Raw genomic sequence first — 9,954 nt, 5'->3', positions numbered from 1 at the left:
CTTCTTCTTCTTCTTCTTCTTCTTCTTCTTTCTTCTTCTTCCATATCCGTTATCGGACATTGACGATCCTGTTTTTATCAGCAGCCGCACAAAAAAGTGCTGCTGAGTTTTGTCCAAACCAGTCCCTTAGATTTTGAAGCCTTGATGTTCTTCTTCTGTCTGGACCTTGTTTGCCTTCAACCTTTCCCTGAAAGATTAAATGGAGTATGCCATATTTTTCTGGGTGTCGCATATTCTTGCAGATGTTTAATTACCAAACTAGATAACATCATCAGTGCTAGAAGAGAGTGGGGTTTGTAGGTTGAAGGAGGAGGAGGAAGAGGAGAATTGTGAGGTCCTGGGTGCTCTCTGAGCTTGGTGGGTTTCTTGCAGATGTTTCATGACCCAACTAGGTAACATCATCAGTGCTAGATGGGTGTGGGGTTTGAGGGGAGGAGGGGGAGGAGGAAGACTGTGGGGTCCTTGGTGCTCTCTGACCTGGGTGATTTTCTTGCAGACGTTTCATGACCCAACTAGGTAACATCATCAGTGCTAGAAGGGAAGAGATTTGCAGGGAGGAGGAGGAGGAGGACTATGGGGTCCTTGGTACTCTCAGAGTGGTCTTGCAGATGTTTCATGACCCCAATTGATCACATCATCAGCCCTAGAAGGGGATGGGGTTTGCAGAGAAGGAGGACAAAAACAAGGACTGTGAGGTCCCTGGTGCTCTCTGAGCTTGGTGGTTTTCTTGTAGATGTTTCATGACCCAACTAGGTAACATCATCAGTGCTAGAAGGGAGGGGAGGAGAAGGAGGAGGATTGTGGGGTCCTTGATGCTCTCTGAGATTGGTGGTTTTCTTGCAGACATTTCATTATCTAACTAGGTAACATCATCAGTGCTAGAAGGGAATGGAGTTTGTACAAATGGCTTGCCAGGTCGGTATTAATGGGAGTTTTCCTGGTGGCCTCTTGATTAGACTGTTGTTTACTGTTTGATTATTTGTTTAGTATTAATCTTGGTGTTAATCTCCGCTGAGTTGGGTGCAGATAGCTGGCCAGGAGGTATTTTACCTTTTTGGTGGTCTCTTTTGAATGGCATGTAGATGTTGTTTATCTCTATGTGCTTGTCGATGACCGATTTGTCTGAATGCCAAACTTCCAGGAATTCTCTATAGTTTGGGGACTTGGCTTCATCTAGGATGCTGGGTTTCCCAGTTGAAGGAATCCCCCCCTCCAAGACCACTCCCAGGGCAAGCCATGAGCAAGTTATGCTAAACCAGGGGTAGGCAACCTTGGCTCTTTTATGACTGGTGGACTTCAACTCCCAGAATTCCTGAGCCAGCATGGCTCAGCTTGGAAACCTCTCCCTTTCCCCTCAGCATGGCTGGCTCAGGAATTCTGGGAGTTGAAGTCCACGAATCATAAAAGGGCCAAGGTTGCCTACCTCTGGCCTAGGCCTAGGCTGCTTTATGACTCGTGGACTTCAACTCCCAGAATTCCTGAACCAGCATGGGGGAACTATGGCCCCTTCATGAATTGTGGACTTCAACTCCCAGAATTCCTGAGCCAGCATCAGGGAACTATGGCCCCCTCATGACTCGTGGACTTCAATTCCCAGAATTCCTCAGCCAGCATGGCTCAGCTTGGAAACCTCTCCCTTTCCCCTCAGCATGGCTGGCTCAGGAATTCTGGGAGTTGAAGTCCACCAGTCATAAAAGAGCCAAAGTTCTCCACCCCTGTGCTAAACCAAGAGTTGCTTTGAATGAACCTGGGTGAACCCATCTCTTCTCTCCTTCAGTCAGGAGGAAGAATTTCAAGACTTCCCCCCCCCTGGTTCTTTTTCTTATCTGTCCACATCTTGCTGCCTACAGCAACAAACCGTGGCCAATAATGATGGCTAGTTACACTGACGACACATTTGGAAGATTGAGTTCTAGTTGTGGTTGCAACCACAAGCCCACATCACTGATTTTTTGGTAAATTATGCTCAGAGGAAATTCAGAGGGACGAGACTAAGATGAGCTGTTAACGTTTTTCTCCTTGTTTCCAATGTGCTTTTTTTGTGTGTGTATGCCGGCCAGTGTGTATGCGTGTGTCTCCTTTTGCATATATATATATATGTATATTTGTTTTTGTTTTCCAGATTAAGACATCAAGCCCATAAAGAGCTTTACGCCTACAAACAGGTGAGCCCGGGGTCCCTTTCCCTCATCCAAGTAATTTACAGTAATTTCTCATTATTTGTGGCAGTTATGTTCTCTTGGCTTGGTAAGATCGCATTTGGAATACTGCATCCAGTTTGGGTCACCACGATGTCAAAAAGATGTTGAGGCTCTGGAAAGAGTGCAGAGAAGAGCAACAAAGATGATTAGGGGACTGGAGGCCAAAACATATAAGGAACGGTGGCTTGAATTGGGTATGTCCAGTTTAATGACAATATCTCAGGGGCTGCCCCAAAGAAGAGGGAGTCAAGCTATTCTCCAAGGCGCCTGAAGGCAGAACAAGAAGCAACGGATGGAAACTAATCAAGGAGAGAAGCAACCTAGAACTGAGAAATTTCCTGACAGTTAGAACAATTGACCAGTAGAACAGCTTGCCACCAGAAGTTGTGAATGCTCCAACACGGAAAGTTTTAAAGAAAAGATTGGACAACCATTTGTCTGAAATCGTATAGGGTTTCCTGCCTAAGCAGGGGGTTGGACTAGATGACCCCCAAGGTACCTTCCAACTCTGCTATTCTATTCTATTCTATTCCATTCCATTCTATTCCATATATTTTCTATTCTATTCTTATTCTTTCCTATTCTATTCTATTCTATTCTATTCTATTCTATTCTATTCTATTCTATTCTATTCTATTCTATTCTATTCCATTCCATTCCATTCCATTCCATTCCATTCCATTCCTATTTCTATCCTATTTCTATCCTATCCTAATCAAGGAGATTAATGCTGGTACTCTATCGCTGCAGGTTTTCAAGAAAAGATTGAACAATCATTTGTCTGGAATGGTATAAAAATTCCTTCCTTGGGCATGGGGTTGGACTAGAAGACCTCCAAGGTCCCTTCCAGCCCTAGGATTCTATGATTCATCTCCAGTAAGGACAGAACCACTGGATGACACTGCATTTCTCTTATAAACAGAATAAGCAAGAAGACCTCAGTGAGGGAGCCACATCCATCTGCCGCCAGATCCTAAACTTTAAAACATCCTTCGTTTAGTCAACCCTGGATTTCAACTCCCAGAATTCCTCAGTCCAACATCACTGTTGCTGGGAATTCTGGGAGTTGGCCCATGTGTCTGGAGGTAGACTTTCTGCTTAGGGAAAGTTTGTTTAAAGACTTTGGAAAATTCCGGGCTTGTATTCTGGGGTTTTGTTTTGTTTTGTTTTGCAATGCTAGCATTCCTCCACCAACATATTATTCTTTTATTTTCAGGTTATCCTAAAGGAAAAGGTCAAAGAGCTCAATTTGCACGAGGTAAGCTGGTCTTTCGGTTGCTTAAACTACCATTGATTAAGATCTCAGCATCGCAGGCTAAACCGTATGGTGAATGATTGAGGGAAATAGATATGTCTAGGCTAACAAGAAGGCCAAGGGGTGTGTGTGACATGATAGCAGTCTTCCAATATTTTGAAGGGATGCCCCAAAGAAGAAAAGGGGGTGTCAACCTCTTCTCCAAAGCCCCCGAAGAGGGCAAGAAGCAACAGATGGAAACTAATCAAGGAGAGAAGCAACCTAGAACTAAGGAGAAATTTCCTGACAGTTAGAACAATTAACCAGTGGAACAACCTGCCTCCAGAAGCTGTGAATGCTCCATCACTGGAGGCTTTTAAGAAGAGACTGGACAGCCATTTGTCTGAAATGGTATAGGGTTACCTGCTTGAGAAAGGGGGTTGGACTAGATGACCTCCAAGGTCCCTTCCAACCCTATTATTCTATGCTGTGTTCTATTTTGTTATAAGTCAAGCTCCAGCTCCATTGTCACATCCATTGTAATTTAGACTGCATTTGGAGTGTCTGTCTTATCTATCTATCATGTAATCTATTTATCTCTATCTATTATCTATCTATCTATCTATATCTCTATATTTATCTATTTATCATTTATCTATCTATATCATGTCTCTCTATCTAATCTATTTATATCTATCCTTCTCTGTCATCTATCCATCTCTATATCTGTCTATCTCTATATCTCTTTTATCTATATCATGTCTAACATCTAATCTATTTATATCTATCATCTATCCATCTCTATCATCCGTCTGTCTGTCTGTCTGTCTGTCTGTCTGTCTGTCTGTCTGTCTCTGTCTGTCTGTCTATCTATCTATCTATCTATCTATCTATCTATCTATCTATCTATCTATCTATCTATCTATCTCTATCATGTCTCTCACCTGTCTGTCTATCATGTCCGTCTTGTCTACCTGGCTGTCAAACGTAGAAACAATGGAGAATTCCTGCCCCCAAACCAGTCAGACTGGGTCTCCATCAAAGCAGGCTTTAATCCTAGCTTACGGGGAAATGTCGCCACCCAGCTGACCTTGGCTTACCTTGAAAAAGGAGGGTTTGATCTGGGGCGTACTCAGACAGGAAGTCCATGAGTAAAATCCAGAATTGAAAATAAGATTGCGGGAAGTTGGGGAAAAAAAAAACATTGTCCGATGACTCTAGGCTTCTGGACGATACTCCTGGCCAAAACAACCTCCACGGGTGTTTGTGTTGTTGAGTTCAACTACAGGCTAGTTTTCTGTTTTACTCCAACTCCGTAGCAATGCCCAGAAACACTTTTAAAAGTAGGATTACGAATTTGAGAAAATTCCCAGCCAGTTTAAAAAAAAATAAAAAAATAACAATGAATGATTTTTCCTCAGAAGCTGGGGGAAAACCCTTGTACCTAAAATGTAATTTTAATGAGTTTTTCCAAGACTTTTCGATGATATGCCCGGTAGGTGTTTTCATTGTGCGCAAAAAACAAAGCAAGTTTCCTAAAAGAGAGATCTTTTTATAGATGCAGGGAGAATTTCCCTCAAAGACAACTTACTGGAATTATTGATTCATTTTCCAGAAAATTCCTTTTGGCTATTTTATTAACCACCACCCCCATCCCTTCCTGTCCCATTTCTGTGCTTTTGACATTCCCTTGCAAACTCTGGTTGTCTGTGAAATCATAAAAAGACAAAATTGATTTTAAAGAGCAAACAAAGGGAGGGAAGGAAGGAGGGAAGGCAAGAGAATGGAAGATCAGGAAGGAAAGGAGAAAGGAAGGAAGGAAGGAAAGAAAGAAAGAAAGAAAGGAAAGAAAGAAAGAAAGAAAGAAAGAAAGAAAGAAAGAAAGAAAGAAAGAAAGAAAGAAAGAAAGAAAGAAAGAAAGAGAAAGAAAGAAAGAAGAAAAAGAAAAAGAAAGAAAAGATTGAAGGAAGGAAGGAAAAGGAAAGAAGAAGGGAACGGAAGGTCAGGAAGGAAGGAAAGAAAAAGAGGAAAGAAAGAGAGAGAAAGAAAGAAAAAGAAAGAAAGAGAAAGAAAGAAAGAAAAGATCAAAGGAAGGAAAAGGAAAGAGGAAGGGAAGGGAAGAGAATGGAAGGTCAGGAAAGAAAAAGAGGAAAGAAAGAAAGAAAAAAAGATCGAAGGAAGGAAAAGGAAAGAAGAAGAGAAGGGAACAGAAGGTCAGGAAGGAAGGAAGGAACGAAAAAAAGGAAAGGAAAGGAGGGAAGAAAACGGAAGGTCAGGAAGGAAGGAAAGAAAAAGAAAAAGAAAGAAAGGAAAGAAAGAAAGAAAGAAAGAAAGAAAGAAAGAAAGAAAGAAAGAAAGAAAGAAAAGGTCGAAGGAAGGAAGGAGAAGTATCTACAAAAACTCTCTCCTATTACAGGTAGTCCTCCTTACAAACACAACCGAGCCCAACATTTCTGTTGCTAAGCGAGACAGTTGTTAAGTGAGTCCTGCCCCATTTTACGACCTATCTTGCCACAATAATTAAGCGAACCACTGCAGTTGCTTAGCGACATCGTTGTTCAATAAATCCGGCTTCCTCATTGACTTTGCTTGTGCGAAGGTCGCAAAGGTTCCTCACGTGACCCTGGGGATATTGCGACCGTCACAAGTAGGAGTCAGTGGCCAAGCGTCCGGATTTTGATCCCCCTGACTGAGGGGATGCTGCAACGGTCATAAAGTGTGAGTCATTTCAGGGCTGTTGTAATTTCGGTCACTAAACAAAACCGTTGTAAGTCGAGGACTACCTGTATCTCCGGATATTTCATGACCTCCCAACCTGGCCTATAAATCCTGAGATATCTCATTCTGTTGAGAACCAGACCTGACCTTGCTTAGCTTCCGCCTCAGACACAAGGCAGGCGTTTCTTGTTGCTATGTCGGCCATCTTGCCTTGTCCCCTCAGATGTCCCCATATATCTCCGCAAAACGGCTTTTGAAAAACGTTTCTTTTGCTTATTTTTTTTCCAGATCTGTGCGGTTTGTTTAGAAGAATTCAGACCCAAAGATGAACTGGGAATTTGTCCCTGCAAACATGCGTTCCATAGAAAGTAAGTTCTGATCGCTTAGGATACGGATTTCCAAATCTGGCAACTTTTAAGACTTGTGGACTTCAACTCCCAGAATTCCCCAGCCAGCCATGCTCAGGCTGTCAGTCATTTCAGTCAGAGGCTCTCCAAATTTGGCAATGTTTAAGACTTGTGGACTTCAACTCCCAGCATTCCCCAGCCAGCTGTGCTCAGGCTGTCAGTCATTTAAGGCAGGGGTCTCCCAATTTGGCAACTTTTAAGACTTGTGGACTTCAACTCCCAGAATTCCCCAGCCAACATGTGACCATGGGGATGTTCAAAATTCGGGCACTGGCATGTATTTATGACAGTTGTAGTGTCCCATGGTTGTGTGATCACTATTTGTAACCTTCCTGGGGGATTTCTGACAAGTAGTCAAAGGGGAGGGGAAAGGGACACTGGATTCGCTTAACGACCGTACGATTCACTTAACAACTGCAGTGATTCGCTTAACTGTGGCCAAAAGGCTGTAAAACGGGGTGAAAGTCACTTAGCAACCTCTTTGCCTAACAATGAAAATGTGGGGCTCAATTTTCATCCTAAGTCAAGGACTGTCTGTATTCCACCTTTATTATTTTTACAATTAACTCAAGGTGGGGAGCCCATCCACGTTAAGCCCCCCCCCCAAATTATCCTGTGGTAAGATTGGCGGCCAGTAAATTTAATAAGTAAATAAAATATCCAACATGACCCCACCTCCTGTTTTCCTGCAACCCGCCACGTTCGATAACGCCACGTTTTCCAGCGGACCCTTTTGTCCGTTCATCCCTCTTTCCTAAAAGTTGCACGTTCAGGATAAAAATCTCTCTCTAATCTACCACCGAATCGCTTTGCTTGCGATTTGCTCCCCATCCAGATTACAGATTACAGGTAGTCCTCGACTTACAACGGTTCTTTTAGTGACCGTTCAGAGTTGCAAGGGCCCTGGCTAAAAGCGACTTAGGACTGTTTTTCAGACTCCACGGCCGCTGCAGCATCCCCGGGAGTCACAGGATCCAAACTGACCCGCCGACTTGTATTTACGACGGTTGCAATGTGCTGGGTCTTCCTTTCGCGACCTTCTGACAAAGTCCCTTAAGCACCGGGTTGCTGACCTAACAACCGTGGGGATTTATTTAATTGGGGTGTGGCGAGGAAGGTGATAAAATGGGGCCGAATCGACTGGACGGATGTGGAAATATGGGGCTCTGTCGTGGTTGTAAGGCGAGGATTATCCGTAAAGCATTTCTTTTTCTCTCTCTCTTCTGACAGATGTCTCATTAAATGGCTGGAGGTCCGGAAAGTTTGCCCCCTCTGCAACATGGCCGTCCTGCAGCTGGCCCAGCTCCACAGCAAGCCGGATCATCCCGGACCCCCCCAGGAACCCCTGCCTGGGACGGCCAACCTCGTATAGCTCCCCCCCGGCTCCCCCCTTGTCCTCTCGAACGGACTCCAATTCCCGCAGAGACTCGCCACTCTCGGTCCCCGCTACTCACGGTTTCGGAGCATTTTCCCGGACCCCCTTTATCTCATGAAACACGCCCGGGATGCACTGAAGGGGAACAGATGCTCCAATGAGGGAAACACCAACAAGACGGAGCTTGCAAGGACGCAGGAACGCTGGCGAGGCTCCCGTTTTGTCTCTTAATTTTTATTTTTATTTTCCTTTTTTTATACATGCACTTTACCGAGGTCAGCTGCTGGGCTTGGATTCAAATCAGGCGGCCGGCAAGAAAAAGAGAGAGAAAAAGACTCCAAAGATAAGGAGACTGCCCTGGGGAGCAAGCATACATCTCCACAGAGAGAGAAATGGGGGAAATTGTAGTTTTGGATCCCAGCAGTTGCGATGATATTTTTTTCAGCAAATTGCTTCGTGGGTCCCGGAGCCGAAATACAGCAAGAGAATCCTCGTCGGAAGAGGAGACGGGATAGGAAACCATTCCGTGCAGTTCGTTGCAATTCCCGCCACCTCTGGATCGGTTAAAGGAATACCTTCAGAGGAACACGGTGTTGGTTAAAAACGAGAACGGGGAGGGTGGTCTGTCCTGAATTGTGACTTGTGGACGGGGGGGGGGGGCATTGCCGGTCCATCCAAGCCTCGGGACCGCCTGGTGGAAAAGGGAAGGAAGGAAGAGGTTCTCGCCAATGTGGGCTACTCTAGGAAACCCGGAGGAACTGATGGGAACCCCTTTAGACGAAGTAAATTCTTTGGACTTTGCAGGGACGATGCGACAGGACGCAACCTTTGTCTCGTTCCCCTAATGTGAATCCTTTTCGAACGGTTTGCCAGCACAGATCGGCGTCTGTCGGATTAGCGTGGATTTGATTTTTTATCCCCCCAATGTAACGCGAAATCTATTTTGGGCCCCGGACGGTGTGTTTTAACAGGTTTTGCAAGAGTTAACAGACAGATTTGGGTGGGAGGGTCCCACGAAGTCTAGAGCAGCGGTTCTCAACCTATGGGTCGCGACCCCATTTGGGGTCGATTGACCATTTCACGGGGGTCGCCAAGCAAGGCTGTCTGCCATTTTTTCCCCCTTTTATGGCGGGTGCCTTACCTCCCTTGAGGTGGGCCAGCTGGTGGTCGGCCTGCTCCGTCTCTGCCGCTTGCCAGCTACGCCTCGGCTGGCGCAGGGGGCGGAACCACGCATGTGCGGCGCTCCCGGGCAGGGAAAGTCCTCGACTTCCGACCGGTTGGGTAGTCCTCGACTTACGACCGGTTTAGTCCTCGACTTACGACCGGTTTAGTCCTCGACTTACGACTGGTTGGGGTCGCGGCATTAAAAAGGTTGAGAACCACTGGTCAAGAGCAACGGTGGTTAAAAAAATCTTTCCAGCTCAGCCTTAGGTTGCACGCGCTGGTCAACCACGATGGAAAATAAATAAAAGGAGTGAAAGCCGGTGGAATTGTGAACACGCCCTTATCGTGCCTGAAACCGCGCGATGTTGCTAAGGATCGCGCTCCCCTCTTGGGCAAAAATCAGCCAGAACTTGTCGGATTTTAGCAAAACATTTGGTTCGAATTGGGTGGGCAAGAAGCTGGGGTGACTTCTTCCCGTCGCACTTATATCCCCCAATCTGGGGACCGCCTGGCGTGGGACTACAGCTCCCCAAATTCCCAGCCAGCCTGGCCCTTTCTAAAACTGAGAATTCTGGGAACAGCAGCCCCCAAACATCTGGAGGGCAGCTTAGAACGACAAGCTACCGAAACACGGATGCTTCCTTTCCAAATTTTTTTTTTTTTTTTTAATTTTCGCTCACAAAAATCTGGACTTCCATCCGACTTACGCACTTTTTTGTTCTTTCGTTAGAAGGAGGTCAGTCCAGACAAGACTGAGGGAGAATTGACCTTAGCAAATTGGACTTCTTGAAAATACCTGCGTGTGTTAGAACGAGCACGTTTCTAGACCTCATTGTCCCTGTGAAAATGTGGAGG

At 45.3% G+C, this 9,954-nt stretch overlaps 1 protein-coding gene across 1 annotated transcript in view; it reads left to right on the top strand.

Moving 5' to 3' along the window:
* RNF24 (ring finger protein 24) overlaps nt 1-7,932 on the top strand; it is a 12,457-nt gene extending 4,525 nt beyond the window's left edge. Inside the window, exons 2-5 of the mRNA XM_015825220.1 lie at nt 2,123-2,165; nt 3,418-3,459; nt 6,442-6,521; nt 7,791-7,932. Coding sequence (XP_015680706.1) covers nt 2,123-2,165; nt 3,418-3,459; nt 6,442-6,521; nt 7,791-7,932 — 307 coding nt within the window. The remainder of the gene's footprint in view (nt 1-2,122; nt 2,166-3,417; nt 3,460-6,441; nt 6,522-7,790) is intronic.
* Nucleotides 7,933-9,954: the final 2,022 nt, after the last annotated feature.

This window comes from Protobothrops mucrosquamatus, unplaced genomic scaffold, assembly GCF_001527695.2.
Source record: "Protobothrops mucrosquamatus isolate PMUCROS unplaced genomic scaffold, P.Mucros_1.0 scaffold2550, whole genome shotgun sequence".
In the NCBI taxonomy this organism is placed as follows: Eukaryota; Metazoa; Chordata; class Lepidosauria; order Squamata; family Viperidae; genus Protobothrops; species Protobothrops mucrosquamatus.
This window is presented reverse-complemented; position numbering and strand designations above follow the sequence as displayed.